The sequence below is a fragment of the Lynx canadensis genome, chromosome D4 (genome assembly GCF_007474595.2).
Source record: "Lynx canadensis isolate LIC74 chromosome D4, mLynCan4.pri.v2, whole genome shotgun sequence".
Lineage (NCBI taxonomy): Eukaryota > Metazoa > Chordata > Mammalia > Carnivora > Felidae > Lynx > Lynx canadensis.
This window is the reverse complement of record NC_044315.2, coordinates 20,962,875-20,988,221: the sequence shown is the minus strand read 5'-3', so window position 1 is coordinate 20,988,221 and position 25,347 is coordinate 20,962,875. Positions and strand designations below refer to the sequence as shown.

The 25,347-nt window shown below is 42.4% G+C and overlaps 1 protein-coding gene across 8 annotated transcripts in view; it reads right to left on the bottom strand.

The window, feature by feature from the left end:
- Window positions 1-25,347, bottom strand: part of LOC115500078 (transducin-like enhancer protein 4) — a 141,900-nt gene that overhangs the window by 54,118 nt on the left and 62,435 nt on the right. For 5 of the 8 annotated variants that reach the window (XM_030294415.1, XM_030294419.1, XM_030294417.1 and 2 more), the window contains 2 exons: window positions 17,548-17,752; window positions 16,264-16,280 (listed from right to left, as the gene is read on the bottom strand). In XM_030294415.1, coding sequence (XP_030150275.1) covers window positions 16,264-16,280; window positions 17,548-17,752 — 222 coding nt within the window. The remainder of the gene's footprint in view (window positions 1-16,263; window positions 16,281-17,547; window positions 17,753-25,347) is intronic. The other 3 variants (XM_030294416.1, XM_030294420.1, XM_030294418.1) reach the window with 1 other exon arrangement.

The window sequence follows — 25,347 nt, the reverse complement described above, 5'->3', positions numbered from 1 at the left end:
GAGGGATGCAGTGTACCAACCTACTTGTTTCAGCCTAAGTCAATTTCTCTTGAACTCCTTTCACTTCACTTGTGAGTCTTTTATGGTGTTTCTGCCCAGGTCTCTTATAATTTTGGAGTCCTGTTGAGTCAAGTCTGTGGAGTCCAGGTCTCTCTCTTTTCTTCTTCCAGCTTGTGAACGATGGTAAACTTCTTGCCTTCTTGTCTTTTCAAGTTTTCTAACCTGCATGAAGTCCCTGCCTCCTCCCTGGAGGACTAACCTCTGTCAGAAACCTCAACTGCTCAGGTTGGAGCATTTCCCCATTTCAGGGGAGGCATTTATCCCCACTCGATACCAATCCTTTCAGGCATTTCTTCCTTGCGAATTTCACATCTAGGTCCCTACCTTTGATCATCTCTATTGAAATAACCAAATATCCAGGAGGTGAAACCTGGAGAGCATCTTGCAGTTCTTTTTCGTCAAGTGCAGAGCACCATCACGTAATGCACTCCATTTTCCTTTACTCACAAAGTCCCCTCCGCTTCTCAAGTGACCAGACATGCTGCAAAGACAGAAGCAACCTGACATTCTCCCTTTTAACGTAAACTCAGTACTTGCCTAGTCTTTCCCACCAGAATTCCTTATGATTTGATCATGAGGTACTGGAACAATTACACAAAGGTGCAATCCATTCTTTCTGTCACTAGTAGGGGAGGGAAATCAGGAGAACAGAACACAGAAGAAGAAGCACCATTCTCCTTGCCCCAACAGCGGGTGAAGCGGTAACAACAAAAGGAGGTCTTAACTCAAGGTGCCCAGAGCACTTCGGACCAAAATGAAGGACCAGACACACAAAGGCATGGCTTAGTTTTTCTGACCATTCACACACACTTTTAGTGAACTTTTCAATTATCCTACTGCTGAAATGCACTGCCCCAGAGGGCATCTGAACTTCCTAAATACAGTTTCTGTCTCTCCCTGCTCAGGTTTTATAGACACTTTTCTGGCCTATGTATTCCAAACCCTCTGCTTGCCAGGGAAGGCAAGTTCGGCAGCGTCATCCGTCAACCATATTGCGGTCAAGTTTGCTGGTTGGTGCTTTTAGACAGCTCCCACGGACCTATTTAGAGAGACCTTTCTCCCAAGCACACCCACCTCGACTGACCATCTGGCCACTGAAAACAGTCCACAGCTTTTGAATCAATACTCAAAGGGAACCTTCCCTTCCAGATATTTTTAGGGGAGAAAATGCATACAATCCTCAGCCAAGAAGACTTTGTCTTTTGGTTTGTGATAGGGAAAATACATGCCCAAATAAGCCTGAGGAAGACTAAATGCAAAATGAAATCATCGAGCAGAAGGACAGCGGCTTCTCCAACACTCAATCATTTCCAGTCACACTATGTTGTCCAGTAACCTGCATTGATAATTCCTCATGAATAAAATGCCAACATTATCATCTGCAGCTATGTTGTTGACATGCTTTTGCTATTTCACTAAAAATACCATTAATTTTCTGGCTTCACAACAGCTGAGCTACTCCCCATTTGAATATACAAAAGAGTATTTTGTTTAAACCAAATTAAAAGCGTTCCAGTAAATGACTTCCATTTTGCTGGCTATACTATTTTAGCATATACTGTTCTTCTTAATCCTCCCCACCTCAACGTCATGTCTGTCATCTCCCCAATCCAATATACTTCCACTATTAAAAGTGTCGTTTTTTTTTTTTTTCAAGTTGGGAAACAGGGAGTCTAGAAACTATTTGGGTTACGGCATTCCTGACCAGCAAAACGGCTGAAGGGCAGTGGTCTAGTGTGGTTTTTTTTAAGGTTTTCTAAAACATGGGGGCCTCCTTAAATCTCTCACCTCTGTGAGCCAAGGTACATAAACAGCAAACTATTTTCCTGTTTGGGATGTGAAAAGAAAACTACACACACACACACACACGCGCGCACACACACACACCTTCCATTTCGCATCTAGATAAGTTCCGACAGCCCCGACAGCCCCCATTTAAGTCGGAATGAAAACCTCTACTCCTGCCAAGCCCTCCTGGCATCTCACCACTTTATTTGTTCCCATTTGTATCTAATGCTTTTGTCAACAGTTCAACAAAAGTCAAAGCAAACAACCCACTGCAAACACTGGGGGTAACAGCAACAAGCATGAATCCTTCACAATTATCCAGCCCAGCTGCTCCAAAGCTCTTCCGGGCCGCTTTCATTTACAACAATGTCAACAAAAGGCTGAAACCCAATAACCAGATGGGTCAATATGGCCACTGTGTACCCTCTGGAGGAGGAGACTGAGCTCCTCCTTTGCTGCTTCGGCAAACATGTAGAATAATTCAGTTAGATGGACAAGCGCTTGTCTAATCATTTGTTATGTGAATTATTCAATGACTTTCCACGTAAACTACTAAACAGGGCTCTTCAAATATTTCCGCGGCGCCTCCAGCTGTCCGATGCAGAGGCACATAAAGGAACAAAAGCGGATGAAAACAGAAATCATGACCCGAGTGAGTTCCCAGTGATAATCTCTAGTCTAAGAAAGCCAAGTCTTTACAACTAATCCTTTTGGGTCTAACCTTGCCTGGCATTGTCACTGGAGGCCTAAGCTTCACTAGGACCCAGCCTGGGGGTAGAGCTGAGCAGAAAGCCACTTGACTCAGCCATTCAGGGCAACCCAGGACCGACCATCTATCTTTGACCTTGTTCAACTTTAGAAGTTTCCCCCTGCCTTTCAGAACCACTGCCGAAAGGTACAACATGCATTTATGGTTTCTAATGGAGTATTTTAAAAGCATAATTAGAAGTGTATTAACAAGCTGCAAAGCATAGTTTAAAAGTACCTGTTCCTAAAGACTGCATCTTAGAACATCAATGCCCTGGACTAATTTTGATAAAAATGTGGACGTTTATTTAACAAAGAATGACTCTGAGATGTAACTGTTCCAAATCCCCACTTTTCCTTTCTTTTGTCTTAAATGTATGGCTTATAAAATCACACAAAAACCAAACAGCCCGGCAAGAGGGAACCCTGACTTGGGGTCTGGGCCCTAATCCAGCTGAACACCTCCCTCAGGACCAAAGGGACAACCCCCCCCCCGCCCCCCCACTCTCTGACCTCCTCCCCCCTCCCCCGGCATGGGCCCTGAGCTGGGCACTAGGACCCCGAAATTCCTGACCCTCATACAGGGTTTACCGAAGTCTTCTTCTTGGAGCCCCTCAAGGGTAGACTAAATTGTCAGTCTGAGCATACCTGGACCTGAGGGCAGCCACTGAGGTGCAACGTTTTGAAGTGACAGCTGGGGTGTCTACTAGAAAAGCACACGTGAGGGGCCCATGTGGTTCCAGCATTGAACTCCAGGGGGCCTGAGAACTTTAAATTCAATGCTGGCCTTTCACATAATCATGAAGGTGTATTTATTAACTGGATTTATAACTGTTAAATATTTAGACACGTATTAGACATTTGCACCCTTTCCCAGGCCCGACAAATGTTCGGGGCAGGCCCAACAGGAAGTTGGCATGTAGTCTGGGGAACCCCATCTTTTGAAGAGATCACTTCTACCACCAAACACCTCACTGCAATGCACCGAAAAACCATGCGAGAATTTTTTTCCCTTAAAAACCTTTGGATTTTTACAGATCCAGACACAATCCACAAGTGGAAGGAAAGTACTGATATTATTTCTATAAACGCTTTAAAAACACAAAAAGCTGAAGAGTTAAAAATTCAAGGATTATGTTGTTTGCTGGGCTAGTCCATACAGTAAGGAGGCCTTTTCCCTTCTAGATTATTTGTATTTGCTTTCCTTTTCCAGCCTTCAAATACCCAGGTTATAAAATTACTGCTTGTAACACACTTGGTTAAACACAGGTGAAGGGAACAAGAGATTCAAACTCGTGTCTTCTGCTCCCAACAGCCAGTGGACTCACTGCCATTTATTACTCTACTGTGGGATTCTCACTTCTTACCAGAAGTGTCTAAGAATTTTTAGTTCTCGGCATAAACAACTGTGCTTTCAAAAAATAAATACTAGTCCGGAATATGAAAAACAACTTGAGAATTCTACTTCCTTCTAAAGATCTTTAATAACCCCCATAACTGTTGTATTTCTGAGGCTGGCTTCCACGTATCAACTAGAAAGTTGGTAACTTTAAAAGATTCCTGAAAGAAGACCATTTCACCTGACCTGAAATGGAGCTATTTACTGGGAGCAGCAACAGAAAACTTTTTTTTTTTTTTTTTAAATCAGAGAAACCACCTGAAAAGCAAGTTGAGGGGGCTCAAACACCACGAGTCTAACGATATAATGTTTTAGCCCTACAGTCCAATTGCTTTGCTGATTCCTACAAAACTATCGAAATACCAATAAAAAGGCACCATCATCAAGGCTGGGAGTCTACAGAATATTGCCACTGGCAATGCTGTCAGTGTCTGCGGGAAGGTTCCAGGTTTGCATGTGTTTGCACATCAGCCCTGGCAGCTTCCTGGGAAGAACGCCTTCAAAAGCTGTCCTCCAATCATTGTAAACTAGTTTTATATGCACATTTTAAAAGAATTCAGGACCAACCGGAAGCTCAGAGAAACGAAGGGGAACTGTCCAGTAATATATTTTACTCTACTCAGAAGGCAGCATATCTCAGTCCCATACTTCAATAGGAAAACAACTGGAGGGGAAGGGATTGTATCTAATCTCCACCACACACCCCCAAAGGCGCAACGCAAGTCTATTTGCCCTCCAGCTGCCAAATCAATACCTACCAACAAACTTTCAATATTTTATTTTGACCGCATTGCTCAATTTTCAAGCTCATCTATCAACACCAACACCAACACAGGTTTCAAAGTCAGGAACCATTAAGATAATAATTTGGGGTAAGCTGTCAAAAGAAAATCAGGGAAACTGTCCAGCTACAGAAGTTCAGCTGTGCGTTTTTAATATCCAAAGGCAAACATACCCAATGACAGTTCTTTCTACTTAGATGACCCTCAATATGAATGACAATCAAGCAAATCATATGGACTAGCAGGTACCATGGACTTTTATCTTTTTTTTTTTTTTTAAGTTTATTTATTTATTTTTGACAGAGACAGTGGGAGCATGAGCTAGGGAGGGGCAGAGAGAGAGAGGGAGACACAGAATCCAAAGCAGGCTCCAGGCTCCGAGCTGTCGGCACAGAGCCCGATGTGGGGCTTGAACTCGTGAACCACAAGATCTTGACCTGGGCCAAAGTCGGACGCTTAATCGACTGGAGCCACCCAGGCGCCCCACCATGGACTTTTATCTTAACACACTTATTAAAGCAATTCCTCACCCTACATACTAAGCACAGACTACATCCAACCTGGGACACCTTTCATATGTAGTATTCTTTCATTCCTCCCCAGGAAGGAAACAGGTGGAGCCACAAAGAAGAATGGAGGGAGACCAAAATGAGGGAGAAGGAAAAAAGGAAGAGAAGAAGGGAATTGAAAACGACAAGGGTGAGCCAAACAGTTCACAAGTGAGCATCTGGCACTGACAGGAGGAACTGAGCACAGAGTCTGCGGAACGTGCTACGATCTGGAAGGAGGGCGCCAGTTTGAAGATGGGAAGAACTGAAGACAATCCTGTTAGGATTGGGGGTGTAACTTATCTAACCAAAGGATTATTGCTGGACGCCCCACTCTCTAATTCTCTATTAGTCATAGTTTGCTCGATTTTCCCAAGGGCAAAAATGTCACCAGCTCAGTTTAAAATTTCCTAAATAGGGGCAGACTAGGTTACTACCAGATTTTATTATGAAAACAGATTCCAGCCTAAGCACCCAATTCGGGAGCCTCCCTCTGACTAGCCCAATATGGTTTGGTTATAATCCCCGGGCAGAGGCTCGGCCTGAGGCTAGGGCAAGGGTGTGGGGTAACTCAGAGGCCGGTCAAGTCCTGATCACTGTGGTATAAACACAAGCGATTATTTCAATTTTCTCCAAAGATTATTTTTTCAGGGCAGCCCAATAAACCCAATAATGCCCAGATTTACTAGAAAATTTTTTATTCATTTCCCCATGCACCAGAAAGTAAGCTAATAACATCCCACCGAGAGTGCTGTCAGGCCAAATCCCTCTGCTGCTGAATGCACTGGCAGGATCAATCTCCCTTCGCTGGCCATCCCACCATCCACTTTAGGGCAAGACCCTGGGGACCGCTCCAGATTACCCCTCCACACACAGTGTCACAGGCACAAGCCAGAGTGGCCCAATCAGTGCCAAGAAAAGAACAAACTAAAAAAGATTAATTCACAGATGTTCATGCATTTCACATACACTGTGCCCCATGGTCCGTTGCTAGGGCAACGGGAGACCACCAGTGCGAGCTTTATTGGCTTTATGAAGTGCGTCTCGGGGACTATAGTCCGAGAAATGCTGCATAATAATAGTGTGGCTTTTCTGAAGCCTTGTTTTGTGCTTATCCACATTTAACCTTCTGAGCATTATGAAGAGGCATCGTTATGCACGGCCTTCAAACCCTCCCACCACCACCACCAAACTGCCCCAACTTTCTATCTAGAAGCATTAAAATGTATCTCCTGGGGGTCCATTTTGGGAAGATCCACGTTAAACTGCTCAACCAGTTGCACTAGGGAAAAAAAGACCTACAACCATTTAAAAATCCCTCTATTAGTAGCGCCGCCGACCACACCAAGGATTTCTGAGCAGCACAGAAGCTACTACAAAAACCAAAACGTGCATATGCCCCTGACTTCCTATGCTCGGGAAAGACCCTTGCTGCTGAATATCACAGTTGGTTTTAACCAGCAGGACCAGCAAGCCTTGTCAGGCCAAAGTCTCTTCCCAGGGGAGAGAACTTTCTGCAGTGATGGGACCCTTCCACACCTGCACTGGGAAGGCAGTCACGGCAGCCACATCCGCTACTGAGCACATGAAAGTGTGGCTAGCTGCTGCCACGAAGCTAGTTTTTAAAATTTTATTTCATTTCAACAAATGTAAATTTGTAATGCTTCACGTGGCCAGTGGCTACCGTTTTCAGGCAGTTTTAGAGGCTTACCGAAACAACTAGGTAGGTTTTAAAAAAGTTCACGAAGTGCTGTCTCTTCACGCTTTCAGTTTCTGCTTAATTAACACAAATATGACTCCAAGTAAACGTACACAGCACAGCATTCAGGGCTGGCCATGGCTCACTGTGCTGGCTCCAAACAGCCGCCGGCGGCGGCCTAATCAGCCCTCAGCCCGGTTCTTTGTCCAACGGGCCCGGGATGGAGACTGACATCCCCTCCCCCCACACCCCACCCCAGGGCGGGAGGTTAAAATCACAAATGTCACAACTCTCAGAGCAGTAGCACAGATCAAGTGTTAATCTAAAGGGAAGGGGTGGGTGAGGGGGAGAATACAGGCTGGCTGGGCGAGGGAGGATCTGGAATGAAGAGGAGAAAAATAAAGCCAGTGAATAGATCAATAGAAGCAACAGCTTACATTCAGATTCACAGGAGAAAGAACACACCGAGACAATCATTTCCTGGGAAAAGCTCAAGCCTAATGAGAATTTACTCTGCTCCTTTATGTGACAACCAGCCCTTTTGTGGCACGGGCTTCCTGACTGACAGGAACCCAGGGCCCCTTAATAGGATTTCCATATTATTTCCAACACCTGCCCAGAAGTTATTTGTTTACATTGAAGGAGGCAAGATTCTCAAATCAGACATCTGCTTCTAGTTCAGGCATATCTTAGGAAACCATCTAGAAAGCAGCTTTGTTACCATGGTGACATTTTTATTTTCCGCCTTTAGTTGGCTCAAAACATTAGCATTTCCAATTTTATTTTGTTGTTCAAAAGGCCAAATGTCGCTCAAGAAAACAGAAGTTTAAAGAAAGATAAATGAAGAGACTACTCAAAAATTTCTAGAATTAAAATGACCATAGGAAAGAGTAAATCAAAACGAGGCGTCATTACATTGCCTACTAGCTTCTCTCATTGGGTGGCATCGCTAAACCTGTTTACCTTCCCCCTCCCCTCTCCTCTTCCCCTTAAAAATCTGAATACTCAGCAACTTGGAAAGCACCAATTTTGAAAGACAAATTCAAGAATCCTTAGGGTGTGATACAATTAAATAATGAGTCCATTTCCATGAAAAAGAATTCCCCTCGCTCGACCCTATCACCGTCTTAAGAAAGCTCACTTACAACAATAATGCTTAAGACATTTTAACTTCCACCTCACTGCAATTCAGTACGGGGGCGAGGGGTGTGAAGGAAAGGAAAGTGTAAGCTTTTCTTGAACATTCAGAGGTTGAGGAGGGGATGGAATATTAAACAGCGAGGGAAGAGAGGTAGATGACGCAGGGGTGGGTTTCGTGCAAGGGCATGCTGTTGTTTGCAGCCTGCTGCTGAAGCTGCACGACTACGGGAGGCACTGGACCCGGGGGTGGGGGGGACCGTGTTTATCCACCACCTTCAGCCATCGCAAAGAAACAGGAATCTAACTAACTTACGGGACTAGTGCTGGAAGCCGGACATGCTTTCTAAAGCATACAGAAACAACTGGATTGGTTCCGAGTAATGCATCTGATAAAGCTAAAGTAACGGTACTTTTGTTCACTTTTTAGATTCAAAGGAAAACAACGAAGCAGTTCAACGCTAACATTTAAACTTCCGATCTGGCAGATCTAAGCAGCATTTACTGAGTCTCAAAATATGATTTTATTACTGTCATTTAATGACAAGCTTATTTAAAGGCATCTAAAATTCTTGCAGAAAGCGCTTCTCAGCCCTCAGCACCCTTCCTTTCTACTCCTCTGTCACGACACCAGAATGGTGTTCAATCCTGCCCCAACGTGGCTGGCATGGCCATAATTAGATAAGACTCCTCTCTACACCTGACATTACAACCCTTAGTAGTGATGGCCCTCAGGCGTAGGGAGTCTTGAACTCCAGACACACATGAATTACTTTAAACCACCACAGAGTAAAATACGGGAGTTGGATACAAGTAAATACAATGATTTCCAGCAAAAATGATTCAACAAAGCCTGAGAGGCAAGAATGCACAGCCACCCTGAGTGGTTTTGTAATTTTGCCAGAGTAGGTTATGGGTGTTACTGTAAAACACAAAAAAGATGGTGAACAATTCTTTGGAATACTTTTTTTGCAAGAACTATCTACATTTGAAGAAACAAACACTTTTGAAATTCAAGGGCCAGTAAAATTAATCTCAGGCCCTTCCACAAAACTGAAATGTTAGATATTAACTTTTCAAGAGATGAAATGCATTCTAAGTAAGCAAATTAGACACGTTAAACATCAGGATGAAAATGTCTAATAACGAAGAGGGATGGTTCACGGAGATAAAGAAACCACCCTTGCCAAAAATCAGCTGGGGAAGAACCCCCCCCCCCCCCGTAATTATTCCTTCTGCCTGGGTGATCAGGGGAGGAGGGCACAGCAAAGGAGCGGCACCTCTCCCCAGTCACATCATTAATCCATTTGTGCCTGCCACCTGAGGACCAGCTATGCCCTAAAGATATTTATTCATCCGTTCGACAAACAAACAATTACAACATATTTTCTGGAATTAGGGCACCTGTTACATTTCACACAGCTTACACGCCTGGAGGCAGGTATCAATTAATACTGAACAAATTACTGCATCATAAACCCACAGAACAAAAGTTCCCTCGATAAGGTAGTAACTCTACATAGTAAAATGCACATTAGAAACAAATACTTCTACAAAGAACAGAAAAGCAACAATGATACTCAAACATTTCATTACAAATTACCATCTTATTTTGGAAAACTGAAGAGTTAAACATTAAATGCTTGAGAAGCCTACTTTAAAACACTAAACTATCCCTTAGGCACCCCACTCCCAAAATGAAATAAAACTGCCACTTGTATTTATTTGGCTAATGGTGTGACCAACTTTATTAATGAAACATACCCTATGGTATAAGATTTTTATTGTAAAGTTCACTTGTAGGGCAGAATTAAATCACCTAAGAAAACATCTACATTCCAAATGCTTGAAAAAAAATACCTAGCAGAATAGCTTTGCGATCCAGGGACCTGCCACTGTGACACAGCTTAACCTAGAGGGAGAGAGGATTCCTAGCAGGGTCAGGATTTTCCTAACTCTATTACAATTCCCTTCTTAACTAATCCTTGATGTGTCATCCTATACAGTTCCACAAAGAAGATTAAGATTTTTGCCCTCAAGGAGCTAAAAATTTAGTGGGAGAGAACTTTATTCTGTTGGAGCACAGGGCATCTAGGACACCATGCACAAGGAAACAGATGTACTTAACATATTTTAAAAATCCTACTTAAAAACCTATTTTTGAAAGCCCATCTTGAGTCATATTTACGTTGGGAAAGTGGAGTTGGATTTCAAATACATCACAGTGTGTGTGTGAAGGTTAAAGGACACAAAGAGAATTACATTTATCAACGATCAGCATCATTTGTAATACACCTTTGTGTATTAATAAACCTCATTAGATTGGTCATCGCCAACACGTACACGCAAACCAAGGGGTCATTCTTCTACCCATTCTCCCATGGTAAGAAAAAGACATTTCCCGGTACGATTCAGCACAAAGTATTCTTGCCACCACCAGGAAGCACAAAGAGACATTTAGAATATGGACCATTCTACAGGAAGCCCAGGCCAGGTTCGTCAACCAGTCAGTGGCAGAGGGAAAATTTTAAAAGTGAAGGAAACACCTAGATTAAAAGAAACCTGAGGGTATTACAACAAAATGAAATTGATCCTATTTGGACCCCATTTCAAGCAAATAAATTATTGGAAATCATCAAAGAAGTTTGCTTGTAGGCTGGATATTAGAAGCTATCAAATAATTATTTTTACCGAGTGATTAAAGGCATTACGGTTACCAAAAACATGTCCATTATTTAAAGACATGTGTTCACTTTACACGCTGAAGTACATAAAGGCGAAGGCATGCTATCTGGGATTTGCTTTAACATACTTCAGCAAAGGAGGAATAGATTAAAATGTGGCTGTAAATTGACAGCTCTTATACCTCCATGTTAAGTATATGGAGGATCTTTGCACTATTATCTCTATTTCTAAGTTTTTCAAATTTTTACTAGCAAAAAAGAAGGCACAGTCACCCCAAAAGCTTCTTTTTTGAGGATGGCACTGCCTATGTGACCTTGGACAAGGCCTTAGCACCTCCTCACGTCTGAAAGACGAGCATATGCCAGCCTCCCACCTTCGCCGCTGAAATCTAAACTGAGCTGCACGTGTAGCAGTGGGACTGGGTAAGAATCCACCGTATTTTTCCCTAGGTTAGAGCGGATAAGCTGCAGTGTCCGAGTTACAGCCCTTATTTAGATACATCCTTTTCTCAGAGTACTGATGCCTGAGAGGAAAAGAGAAGACAATGCAAGCTCCAGTAGAGTTTGGTTTAGGGCTGGTGTTTTGTTTATACAGTCTCGCTAGTGTTTTATAGATTTCATCCACTCCTCTTTTTAATCTAGTCTCCTATCACTTTATGCCTTTGTCTTTCTATAACATGTCCTTCTAAAGTCTACAGTAATGAAAGATGGGAATCAATCCCATCAAGCTTTCTCCCACACGGTAAAATGCCAAACATTCCCATCTTAAACAGGTGCATAGGGGCGGGGAGGGGGGGCAGCGTTAAAAACAAAACTGACTGGGCCATTGGGTTATCCCCTCTCGCACTGGTCCCCCTTTCTTCTTTCTCAAGTGGCTTCTTCTCCACTTTCCCCCACACGAGACATGCCAAAGGGTTAAAAGTATAAAAGGCACACTTTTTTCAGACTGATACTCCTTTGAGACAGGAAAAAAACCCATCATCAAATCATACAGGTCACACAAGATCCTGGAACAGAACCTTAACCATTAAGTCTTGGTGTACCAAGTAAAGTGGCAAACAGAAGTAATCATTCTGTTAATTCAAGCTAAAAGCCCACTTTCACCTGTAACACCCAACTAATGAGGTAAAAGTGCTTTCTTGGCCTGAATCATACACTTCAATTTTTATATAAAAACAGTCTTAGTCTAATTCTCCATTGACAAACCTTTACTGCCAACAGGAAAGAACTGGAAGCAAGAAGAAAAGCAACGTATGATGTTTTAATCATCTACATAGAATAAACACCAAAATATAGCAGAGGCAGAATACACAAGCATTGCCTTAGATACGACTAATGAGCAGATCATTCTGAAAACCGTGAAACAAACAAACAAAAAGAATTCACGTAGGAAATGGAGGGAAAACACAGTATATGCACTCACAGAAAAGCATTTTGGTTGAAAAATAACTACATGTAAGTTTAGAAAAATAAAGTGCACCACCCATACTTATGCTAGCAAGACTTACAAAAATTGTAAGTGCCATATTGGCGGACTGTGTGGAAACATAAACACGGCATTTTAAGATGGTATGCTGTTTCTGGAGATTAATCTGGCAGTGTACAAGTCACTAAAGATGATCATACTCTCAAGATGAGCATGGCATTTTGGGGAAAACAATCCAATGAAAACAGTAAGATAAAACCACCACCACCTTTGGAGGAAACAAATGTACTTGTGCTATATTTTACCAAAAAACATGGCAAATCCTTCACAGGTCTGACTCGAGGAGGTTACTGCATTTGGGATACATAATATATATTAAAAGGACTAATGAAATCACAAAGTTTGCACAATACCAATTTGAGAGGGGCCATGGAGTTTACCAATAGTTGGTGAGAGTGAATTTCGCTATTTTTCTATTTCTATTTAAGCTGGTCTTGATTTGGGGATCTGTCATTTGCGAGACGGTAGCAGAGTTGTATAGACATTTGGGGGTAATAAGACTAATTGATCAACCTCAAATTCCTACCAAGTTTTGGGTAACTTGGCCTTCATACCTCTGATTCATCATCCTCACCATCAGCCGCTCAGATAAAAATGGGAGAGTGATGTGAGGAGCCTAATGATTTCTCTTCATGAACTGGTGCCACCAGCAACTGGGCAGCTCCTGGCAGGATACGGGAATGCCACTTTGTAGCCAACCAACTTTTACCCCTTTACCCTCAGGAGGCACGGGCAGTGCGAGGTTCCACCACACTAGAGAATGTTCCCTTGGTTTCGCTTATGATGCTTCAAGGTATGAGAGAAATGGTACCGTATGTGCCGGAAGATGGTGAAAAAGCCCCCGGTCAGGAGAGAGAAGTGGGAGCCCCACTGCGGGAGCTTCTTGGAGAGCTAAATTTGGGCCTTCCAACCTACCCCTAAGGATAAGAGTGGATCACGGTCTGTGTTTCTGGGACCCAAGCTTGGGCATATGGAGTTACAGAGAGCCAAATGAAAAGCAGGTGCCCTGGACCCTCGCATCAACAGCCCTACAATACACCCCATTCTGGTTTCTTGTCACCAAATAGACCGATTCTTGGGCTTCTACAGTGCTTTCTCGTTTAGGTCCATATTTACCTTCTCCACCCTTGTTGAAAAACTTCAGATACAGATCTGTAAATAAAAGGCTTAGGAATGAACTTGGCTACTGGAGCTATAGGAAAACAAGATCAATAAAGCCAATAGCATAGGTTTAGTGGCCATAGAACCTCCAGGAAGAGAAAGGAAAAGGAAGAAAAAGGCCCAACACTTTCACAAGTGAATTTTTCTCATTTTACTCGACATCTAAAAAGGTAAGGCACCTTAATTATCTGAATCTTTACAGTAAGTTTAAATTACATTTTATGAGCTATTCTGAAATCTGCCCTGTTTAATAATCTGTAACGTCAAGAAAACATTTTAAAGTGTCTCTCACAATTAAACCCGTCCACAACCTTGTATAAATCAAAATTTTGCTACCATATCAAAATGTTACACTGGGGCTGTATAACATTGCCCACATCCTCATTACATGCAACACTAATTACTACCAGCAGATTCAGAATTTTCTGCACATTAGAGGCTTTTAGAGGAGCTATAAAAAATTTCAGGCACCATTAATTTAAATTTGTATTGAAATTTCCTTTTGACAGATGGCCAAAAATTACTTATTATTTAGAGCACCAGAGCTGCCTGTTTGCACATTAGAAGAGGAAAGGGAAAAATTAAAAGCAAGAAGGAAATTTATGTCACGTTCATTACCTGTTAAATGTTAAGGAGCATTATCCTGCATGAATAAATTATTTCATACAAGCCTGACTCCAGCTGCAGGCAACTGGCATGCTCCGGCTGATAAAAAACCATCTCGAGTCACACAGCAGACAATCATAAAAAGCCCCTCTTAACCAGGAGCCACTTAAGGGAGGATGAGGACGATCAATGGAACAAGCAACTAACTTTCCCTGAGCATCACAGAACACATTGCCGAAAAACGGCAAACTTGTTTCACCTTGCAAAGCCACAGCACAACCCCAAAGCTGACACAACTTCCAATTTGAGAACGGTAACCGACAAGAAACATCTATTTATAGCTACCATTCCATAATAAATCAAGGAAAATCATCCACTTCTATTTGCTTTTTGTTTTCCCCCTGGCTGCTGGCTATATAGACACTCACTCCCAGACTCATCCTGAATGATAATAGATGATTTCAAAATACACCCTACTCTGGCACAAGGGAATATAAAATGTAATTGACGCAAAAGTGTGCACTGGAGTATAAATATTTTCATAGTCTTCTGAGAGTGGGGCAGGACAGGAGCTTTTGTTTAGTTCACTGGCCTGCCTGAAGGTATGTATTTATCATAAGAAGGCGGGAGTGTTTATATGCCTGGCCTCAGAATAACTAGACAGGCTTTCCAAGGGCTGCTATCAGCTAATGCTGGTGGATGCATTTACTCACTACTTCTAAGTACATGTGTGTGGAACACTTACCACACTCAGATTAAAACTGCTCTTTTAAAAAATCTACATACTGATATGCATATTCTACAACAAAATACACAACTGTAAAAGCGTAAGTAAATAATTCAGTGTGTGCAGTTTCAATTGTAAATGTTGACATTTCTATGGGTGTACAGATGCCCTTTCAAATTACAAAGACTCTTGAAGGGTAAAATAGATACACTTAATTTTTATTTTCCATTATGTAAGGGTTTTGGAAAAAAGGACAAGGAGTCAAGAGGCGTTCAAAGGGAGAGCACATGCGGTTTCAGGGGAAGATTTTAGTCTTCATAAACATAACTTCATTAAAAACTACAAGAGACAGAACTGCTTATAATCCACAACAATCAACTGCTGCAAAATATAAGGAAAAGAACTGACAGCATCTGTGCATTGGCCGATGCTTGAGAACTATGCTTTCCTTCTAATCTGTACAAAATACAATACATATTACATATATAATTATGCGTAACACACGGGCATATTTACACCGTGGCTGGCTCAAAAGTGATCGAACAATTTTCGTATTTTCCTCATGTCCTGCCGTGGTGGCCTGTTTTTCTTGTTTGCTTACTATATAAATTCAGGCATCCTGAGTATATCCCATTCTGGGGTTACACAACCACATCCAAATTATTAGGCCCCCAATACTTTTCCTCTTTCCCTACAACTTGTCTATAAAGAGATATAGAGGCAGATAAGAGAGATGCAAAACTTAAGGAGAATACCTTATTATACCAGGAAACAAGATGTTATTCAATGGGGTCATACCTTTTAGATCTAAACAAAATTTTTTAAGTTTATTTATTTATTTTGAGAGAGAAAGAGAAAGAGGGAGAGAGAGAGAATCCCAAGCAGGCTCCACGCTCAGAGCAGAGTCCAAACGGGGCTCGATCCCACAACCCTGGGATGGTGACAGGAGCCAAAATTAAGAATTGGACGCTTAACCGACTGAGCTACTTCAGGCGCCCCGAAGAAAAACGCTTTAAAACAAATGTTTTGTTTTGTTAAGGAGTTTTGTAGGATGGAATTGTTTTCTAAAATGAGACTAAGGTACATTTCTTATCAATCAATTTATTTACTCTTCATTATTATTTATCTTACAGCCAAAGCCTAAGTGAAAAGAAGTAGTTATTCTTTGTCCCACAGCAAGACGTAATAAAATGAGCACTGCAAGCCAGATCTTCTGTAGGACAATCTTGGTCTATAAATCAGATTGTGACAGAAAAGTAAGACTGAGATTTTCAAAAACCTCCCACACACAACTGAAAACAGTCAAAAAATGCAGCTGACCACTATTTGGTAAAGCCCACCACATCATTCTGTACATTTCGAAGACTCCATTTCTAGATTTATTCAACTCATTTAGAGACCTAGTAAGCCATTCCTTAATCTGTGGGTTTGAGTCCTACCTTGATGGAGTCTCTGTCTACAGGCAAAACGGCAGCAACACAGGTGGGAAGGGAAGAAGGGAAAAGAAAAGTACCAGTTAGTTTACATAAGATCATCCATTTATCAAACTTGATCTCTGCTAAATAATAAATGGCACAGATGGCAACTTTGCATTCAAGTTCATTATTAATGCCATTCGACCAGATCCACACGCAAAGTGCCAATCTACCTTTGACACAATTTCAGAGGCCAAAGCTGGATACTCAGATTATTTATACTCCTTATTGACTTGTCCACTTACAAAGATGTTTATAGTCACGCTTCAGCTCTGCATCACAGCATTTAGGTAACTGGATGACAATATTACAGTGTTTCCAACATCAGAGATGGGAAATTTATGTTTAGGTGATAAAAATCATTTACCCAAGATTATAATTCATGGTAATGACACTGAAAGACGAGTAGATATGAAGTTTTAATTACAACCACACCCTTCTAACGAATGAACCACCCTTGTGCTAACTAAATTCCCACAAAGGAATGCTGGGAGAAATCTCCTCGTTTGCTTTTCTGCCACTGACTAATAAAAATTATCGGTAAGCACCATACAAACAGACGGTCACATCAAAATATCTCATATACTTTAACGGAGGGAAGAAACCAATCTAGAAGGAGCACAACTGTCCTTTAAATCAATTATTTGCATAAACAATTGTGCTGTTCTTCTAGGAAGAGATGAGTTCATTTCATGCTTCCAGACAGCCTGTGTGAGAGAGGTAGTTAAATCAACAGATTTAATTTGGGCTGCACTTTCTCAAGTACTAAGACTACTAAAATTGTTTTCTCACCTGCAAGATTTTTATCGCACCAGATAGGCTGATCTGATTTATAAGTAGTAATTGGCTCTGTTAAATTATCAAGTAGTTTCTACCAGTAAGTCTTTTCCCAAAACAGAGGAGGTCAAAATGAGCTATTAATGCCACTCACTATTTCAAACATGGAGCACTGTGGGACTTCATTACTGATCTAGACTTGGGGAACATAGGAGGTAGCACGGGGTCAAAGGCAGTAACCAGGAAACAGGAGCCCTTGCCTTTGGGGACTGCATTAACTCTTGCTAACCGCTAGGGTATCATTTGGAAAAAGACTGCTTGCAATCATTAATTTCCCTTCCGGCAGAAATCCTTTGTCGAGTCAGTCACTGGTAAAGTTAAATCCAGAGCCAGAATGCACAACGGTATCCAGAACCCACCCTCAGTGGCAGGCAGGTAACAGCAGATTGACATCTCGAGGGAATCACTCACCTCTTTGGTGATCATTGTCATGGTGCTTCTTCTCATCTTTAATTGGAAGGTGGGACTGGCCTCCCAGGGCACTGGAGAGGGCCAGGAGGCCAGCGCTGCTCCCAATGGGAGGAATGGCAGGGGGCTGAAGGCCGGAAGGGTGTGGGGTCAGAGGCACCGGCAGACCATGTCCATGTGACAAATGCTGGGCCTGGAGTTGTTGCTGCTGTGAGAAATGAGACACAGATATTGAACTTGTTCCCCACCTTCACGTCCCCCCACCCCCTGCCAAAAGAAAAGAGGTGCAAACAGATCATGGAAAACCCAGCACCCATGAAGGAAAGGTTCCTCTTTTGTATACCTATTTTTTAGAAGGGGAGGGAGGGAGATGTATACTGGAGAAATGCCCTTAGATTTGGGGGTTTTGCACTTCACTGTGAAGAACTTAATTCTCACTGAAATTAGCTAAGTAACTTTTAATAGCCGAAAGTCAGATTTCTTCAAAATGTTCATATTTTGTTCTCCAAAACATAAGGCCTTGCTATCATACATTTCTAATCAAAACACATACGTGACTAACTGTTAGAGCAGTTATGGTGAACCAAAAAAAAGCTGAAAATTGAGAAAATTAGCGTTAAACAGTTCTCCCAGAACCGCTGCACAGCATGCAGCAAGAGTTAATTTGAAAGAGAAAACCTGAATTAACAACCCAGAAAAGGAAACTGGTTGCAGCCACCGTTTTAAGCCCTTTAAGTGTCCTCAGCGGTACTTGAGCAAATTACTAAAGAAAATCTAATGTAGCAAGGCCTGGGTCCTCCTGTAGGCTTGCTCAATAATGCTGAAATAATTGGGCACTCTGTGCACGTTTAGTGATGCTCGAATGGAAAGCTAGAGGCCTGCCCTTGTACTCTTCTCTAGCGGCCGCCTCTGTGTTGTGACAGGTTTATCTGAGGGGGACTGTGATGCATGCACCAGTAACTGTGCTGACAAGAGTTTAAAGTCATTTTTACCAGCACACTGGCAACACATGGAGAAAGCCCTCGAGAGGCTGGAATGGGAGTGCTTGACCTCAGCAGAGGCCACATCAAGCTCAGCTACAGGAACTGCTCTGGGCAGGCCTTGCTGCCTCCCAGGAGTGGGGAGGAGGAGGGGGAGGTGACAGGAGGGCGTGAAGTTAAACATGTCCCTCAACAGGAACCCCCTTCCACTGGAGACCCTGCTTAACAGTGCTGGAGGAGAACAAGTGCTGAGAAATTCTCAGACTAACTTCTGTAGTGATTACATTTTAATTAATGCCTCTAAATAAATCACTTGTCAGGTCTATCCTATGACAGCCAAAGAGGCTTCTATAATCTTTCCAAGTAGGACTGCACAAAATAGCTTTTAAAAAAATATGTGGGGCGGTGTATGCTGCTGCCCTTCGCTGGCAAAAAGGATCCTGAAATGCTTTTTTTAAAGTGTGTATGTGGAGCGCCTGGGTGGCTCAGTCAGGAAGGCATCCGACTTCGGCTCAGGTCATGATCTCGCAGTTCACGAGTTCGAGCCCCGCGTCGGGCTCTGTGCTGCCATCTCAGAGCCTGGAGCCTGCTTCGGATTCTGTGTCTCCCTCTCTCTGCCCCTCCTCTGCTTGTGCTCTGCCTCTGTCTCTCTCTCAAATAAATAGATACTAAAAAATTAAAATTATGTATATTTATATATAAAAAAATATTTCAATGAAGAAAGTATTTTTTTCTCCTCCCCAAGTGACTTTTATTTCCTTCCTCTTCCCCTCTACGTGTCTTCCTGTGTCTGACCATAAAAGTCAAAGTATAGCACTAATTAGCTCTTTTCTCCAATTGACCCACAACTATTTTCTGGCTACATGCAGTTAAGATACAATCAATAAAGTAATGACACTTTCAAAGCAAGTTTACGTGTATAAAACAAAAAACCGGAGCAGCATTCCAGACTTTCCACCAACTCACACCCACCCTGTGGTCTTGCAAAGCACAAACTGTCTGGACAGTTCAAAGTAATGTATTTTTTCATGTGAGTAGCCAAAATCATGTTGACTCTTTATGTACTGTCACTTAGTTGTGACCAAAAAGTATGAGCACACGATCATATGTTCTAGATGTGCAGGAAATAATGTCTATGATGAAAACAAGGCCTTTAGGTAAATATATGGCAAATTTATTTCAAAACCTCATTCCACTGAAATAACCACACAATGCTCCAATTCCCTTTCTCCTCTAAATTGCCTAATACTTCGTGGGTATGGGTCAGGCGTGTAGCCACTTTCTGCCTCAGATCAGAGTTCAATTGGCAAGCATTTATTAAGAGCCTGCAAATGTGTCTCTCTTCTCACCTTCCCTCGACTCTGAACTCTGGGAGTCTACATCTGACTCAAACCCTAGCTCACTGCAGGCACCCAGACTCAGAATATCTGGGCAACTTCAAAATATATATGTCTATTTCATTAGACAAAAAAAAAAAAAAAAAAAAAAAAAAAAAAAAAGCAAAAGCAAAAGCAAAGAAAAAAGCCCTCAGTCAAAAACAAACCTTCAAAGGTGCAGGTGTTTCACTGTTATTTTTTTCTTGCAGGACAAAATAGAAACACTATCATCCTCATGTTTCCAGTCAACCAGGAACTTTTCAAAGGCAGAAAACACAGCCCTAGAGGCTGGTGCACAATATGCACTCACTATTCTACCTCAAAGCAGCTCTGATACCACCTGATCCTCCCTCCTCCATGTCCCATCTGTGAGGAAGGAGGGGCCCTTTTTCCTTCCAAGGCTGAGACCCTTCCCCACTTCCCCAGGCCATCAGGTTGTGGTCGGCCCCTCTTCCCTTCCATTGCTGTCGATTCTCCAGCCCCCTCCCATACTCCTGCTCTGGTGGTTCTCTCACCGATCTTGTCCTTCTGCTAGCAAGCCGGGTACCAGCATCCCTAGCATTTGGTTTAAGATGAACTGCCCGGTGAACGCTGAAAGAACCTGAGGTAGCGCTTTTTCAGGAGGGAAAAAAAACACTATATTTTAATCACTTTTTGTGGCCTCCATTGCCCCTAACACAGTGCCCTGCACATAACTGGCACTTGATAAATGTTTGTTAAATTTAATTAAAATAACCTTCTTTTGCCCTCTTCAGCTGCTGGCCTGTATAGATATATCCTTGATTTTGCACAGCCAAACTTCTCTAAAAACTAGTGTAAATTTGCTCTCTCCACTTCTCAGCAACCCCCTCCTGTACACACATACACACACGCCCTCTTCCTCCTTAACCCCTATAATTTGGATTCCAGGCCCACCCTTCTCATACAACTGACCACCTAGATAGCAATTATTTCAGGATTTTACAATTTTCTTTCTCTCTGACACACATGCAGCCACAGACCGTACACCCTCCTTGCTGAAACCTTCCTTTACCTGCTTCAAGGAATACTGTAATGACCCCACGGCCTCTCTTCACCTCTCTCAATGCTCAGCCGTTAGATTTCCTTTTCAGCTTTTTCTTTTCCTGCTCACTAAAGAGAACAGTCCGCAACTGTCTGTTCCTCTCCCATACTCTGGTAGCCCAGGTCTAACTTCTTGCCAGACAACTCTACCTGACAGTCCAATATTCCCGGAAAATAAAAATGTTCAACACAAATGCCCTAGGTAACTTCCGCTGGCTCAAGTTCATCAACCACCATTGATTTGTTTTTCTTCTGTGCGCCTATATCCATTATCACCAAATCCTATCAATTCTCAAATAATTCCTGGGGCGCCTGGGTGGCGCAGTCGGTTAAGCGTCCGACTTTAGCCAGGTCACGATCTCGCGGTCCGGGAGTTCGAGCCCCGCGTCGGGCTCTGGGCTGATGGCTCAGAGCCTGGAGCCTGTTTCCGATTCTGTGTCTCCCTCTCTCTCTGCCCCTCCCCCGTTCATGCTCTGTCTCTCTCTGTCCCAAAAATAAATAAGCGTTGAAAAAAAAATTAAAAAAAAAAAATAATTCCTTAAATTTCTACCACCACCATGCTCGGCAGACCCTTACCATACTTTGATGACAGCAAGCCTCCATTAGCTCACTTGAATTCATCCTGCATCACCACTGGCATGTTCTTCCCCTCAATTCCTGTCATCTCCCATCTCTTAAAACCACCTCACCCTGATTTCACCAAGTTGTAGTCAGTCACCCATCCCAGCTCACCTCCTGTTTCACCTGTTCTTCAAGGGCCTCTCAAACGTTCCGTGTCTACTATCTCACAAGACTCCCTGCATCATTCACTGCGTGGGCTGCCTCGTAAAGGTACTGTCATTCACCTTTTTATGGCTAAGAAGACCTTGGGCTTGCCAGCGAGACTGAGAAGTTCTGCAGAGAAGAGACCAGCCTCAAGCCTCTGTACCCCTGGCACCCAAACTCACCCCTGCTGAGTCACAGGACCATACATTTAAAGCTTTGGATAATTAGATTTCCACTACATACGAAAAGAGTTCCTACATACCTTTGACCTGGCTTCCGTTAAAGTTGATAACTTACATAACCACAGAAATGATCAAAACTAAAAACTTAACGCAGTAGTACTACATTACTATTAAGTAATTCCCATGGTACTACTGTTACTATCACGGACTTGGTTCAGATTGCTCTGGTTTTCCCACTAAATGCCATTGTTGTGTCCTAGGATGTCACATTGCACTGAGAAGTTGTGACTTTTCACATGTCAGCATACCAAAATTACAAAGCCCTTTCAAAGATCCTAAGAATGGCAACATTCAAATTACAGTCACGTTGTTGACTAGAATATGCCTGGAGAGTAGGAGAGAAAAAAAAGAATGAGAAGGGGCTACCAGGAACCCATTTCACAAGTCATCCACTAGCCACACAAAATATCAAACAAAAAAAGCACACTCAGTAGGGTACCCTGTAGAAAGGTGTGATTTTAAGCAAGTGTTTAAAATACAAAATTTTAAGACAAAAAGGAGATTAAATAAGTCACCCAAAGATACACGACAAAAATGTAAGACATATGCAGAAATAATACGGTACGTTTGAAAATGTTTGCATCGATGAACAGACCACTTTCTGTATTAAGCGGTCACGTTTAGGCTTCTTTCTGAGTTCACACTTAGAAACTACCCTACAAGGAAGTGGAGTGGCAGTGCACACTGACACGAGTCAATAAAACAAACATACAAGACACCGTCTTCTTTAAATAAAAGCACTGAGTCACCAACCAACCAACCGAACCACACCCTTTCCTCGATTAAAAATAAAATGGCTTCAATCTGTCAAATTTCGAATAACATTCAAGAATTCAATACAAAAAAGAATCTCTTGTCAAGTCTTCTCATCAACAGAGGAAAACTCAAAGCAGATTCCCAGGAAGAGACCTCAGGTTTCACTGGATATTATTCCAGATCTGAGAGTTGCATAACCTAATGGCCCGCCCTACAACCTGAGCAAAGCTTGCTGATGGGGAATCCACGGCGTCCTCTGTCCTCTGATCTCTGCCCCATCCATGTTAATTACAGAGCAATTAACCTGCAAAGGTTTACTACTTTATCCTACAGTCATGCTAAGAAACGTAAAACTTCCTTATTAAAGACAGAATGAAAAGAAATGTATGTAGAGTACATAGTTCAACACTGACCTGTCGCTAAAATAATTTAAGATAAATCACCATTCTAATTACAAACAAAAGTTGAAAAATAACGACTTGTAAGATAAAAAACAGTCAAAAATCAAAGAGAAGGGCATAGACTATAGTACCAATTAAACATTAAAGAAAATATACTCTGTGTAACCATTAACTGAGAAAAACGTATGGAGAAAGATACATATCTTGGAAAAATTCCTCTCATAGAGCTCTCTAGACTGTTACTATCTTTAAGTTGCTTATTTAAAAGGGGGGGGATGGGGGTGGCGGAGAGGAAAAAAACAAACAAACCCAAAACACTCTTATCTCAACCACAATACAAAATAAAAATCCTCCCCCCCTTCCCTTGATGGGCCATTGAAGAGAATAAACGTTAAAATGGAGTGAACTTTAAACTTAGACAAGTAAGCATTCCATTAAGATAATTAATTTAATTTTGCAAAATAGCCAGTAATTACTTCTGAAAATATACAGCAATGAGGTGGTAGACACAGCCTCAATTCCGTTAATAGCTTTTTACTGGAGTTTCTGTAACAAAGAATTATTTCCCTGCAGTTTCAAGTTTGGAACGAAGGGTAGAAAGGGACTTGCGAGGGAATCAAGTTCACAGGAAATGTCTTTTGAAATGTTGTCCTACTGCAAAAAAGGAGTTATTTTAATCAAATGACACCAGCTGCGGGAGCACCAGGGTCTGACAGGCCAGTGAGCAGGTAAGTCAGAGCCTCCGTGCAACACAGATCCCTGGCAATCCTGGACAGCTCCAACTGGACACCAGACAGTTTTCTTATCCACCACCCCGGCGGCAATGAGCGTACTTAGTGCCGTATCTTCATTTCTTTAAAAAAAGAAAAAAAAAAAAAAGTGCATGGCGAGCCCACTACTGAGCGTTAAGAAAGCTACCTAAATTAATGGGGAGTGACAACTGGGACAATGAGCCAACTAGGTTTTGTTCGGCTGGCGAAAACTTGAGGCACGTAAAGCATTATAAAGAATAATAATTGTAATAGATTATAACACATCTTAAAAAACAAGTTTCCAGGAGTGGGGTCCTCGGCACCCAAAGAAAACAGGTGGGGCTGGGGGTCATTCTGGGGCCCAGGACTAGGGAACGGCTTCCAAATTCACAACATCCTTCCTCCGGCTGGCCAAGGTGTGTGCAACGGAGCAGGTGTGACGTGAGCCAACCAGGAGCCACTGTGCTGACAGAGAAGCAACGGGGACCCAGTGACCTTGAGAGAAGCCTGGGAAGGGGAGGCAGCAGACTGAAATGGAGCGAGTCTAGGGAGGGGCCCAAGACTGGGCTGGTGTCTACATTCTGTGAACTGTGAAGACGCCCTTCTGTGAGGACACTGGCTTGGGGGCTGGGCTGAGTCTGGGAAAAGAGATCCAGAATGGCACTCAGGGATGTACCACAACGAGGAGGCATCAGAGCCACCCAGCTGGGATCACTGCCATCTATGGAGGCAAGGGCCAGCCACTTAACATTTCTGAGCCTTAGTTTCTTCACGTAAAAAGTGGGAACAGTTTTAAAATCTATCCCCTGAGGGTGCTGGGAAAATTCTATGAGGTCATGCACATAAAACCTTTAGCACAGTGCTTGGCAAGTAATAAACACTCAATAAATGGTGACTGCTATCACTGGAAAAAGGTATCCAGAAGTCCACACACACACACACACACACACACACACACACACACACACACGGTGGGGTGGGGGGATTCTTTTTTACAGAATATTAACTTACAAGGAGAAAGAATTTAAAATTTACCATTTTGCCACTCCAAATGTGTTAACAGCATCAACAGAGGCTAAAGCCAATGGGTAAAAAATTGTTGGGGGGCCCAGTGACTCAAGTGTCAAGCATCAGCCCACAGATTACTGAGCTTCCCCAATAAAGTGATACAACTGTAAATATACAAGAGCACCTAGGTAGTATTTTTACTAAAAATACTTAACCTGAATCTAAACATGAGGAAACAATCAGACAAATCCAGATTATGAGACATGCCATTAAGACTGGTCTAGAATCTTCCAAAATGTCAAAGTCACAAAGTAAATGGTTCAGGGACTGCTGTACCTTAGAGAAGATGGTAACAAAGACAGCTGTGAGTATTGAGTCATAGACTGGGGGGAAACTGCTAGGAAGAAAATGTGCTACCACAGACGTTTTGTGGATGACTGAGAATTAGGAATACAAACAAT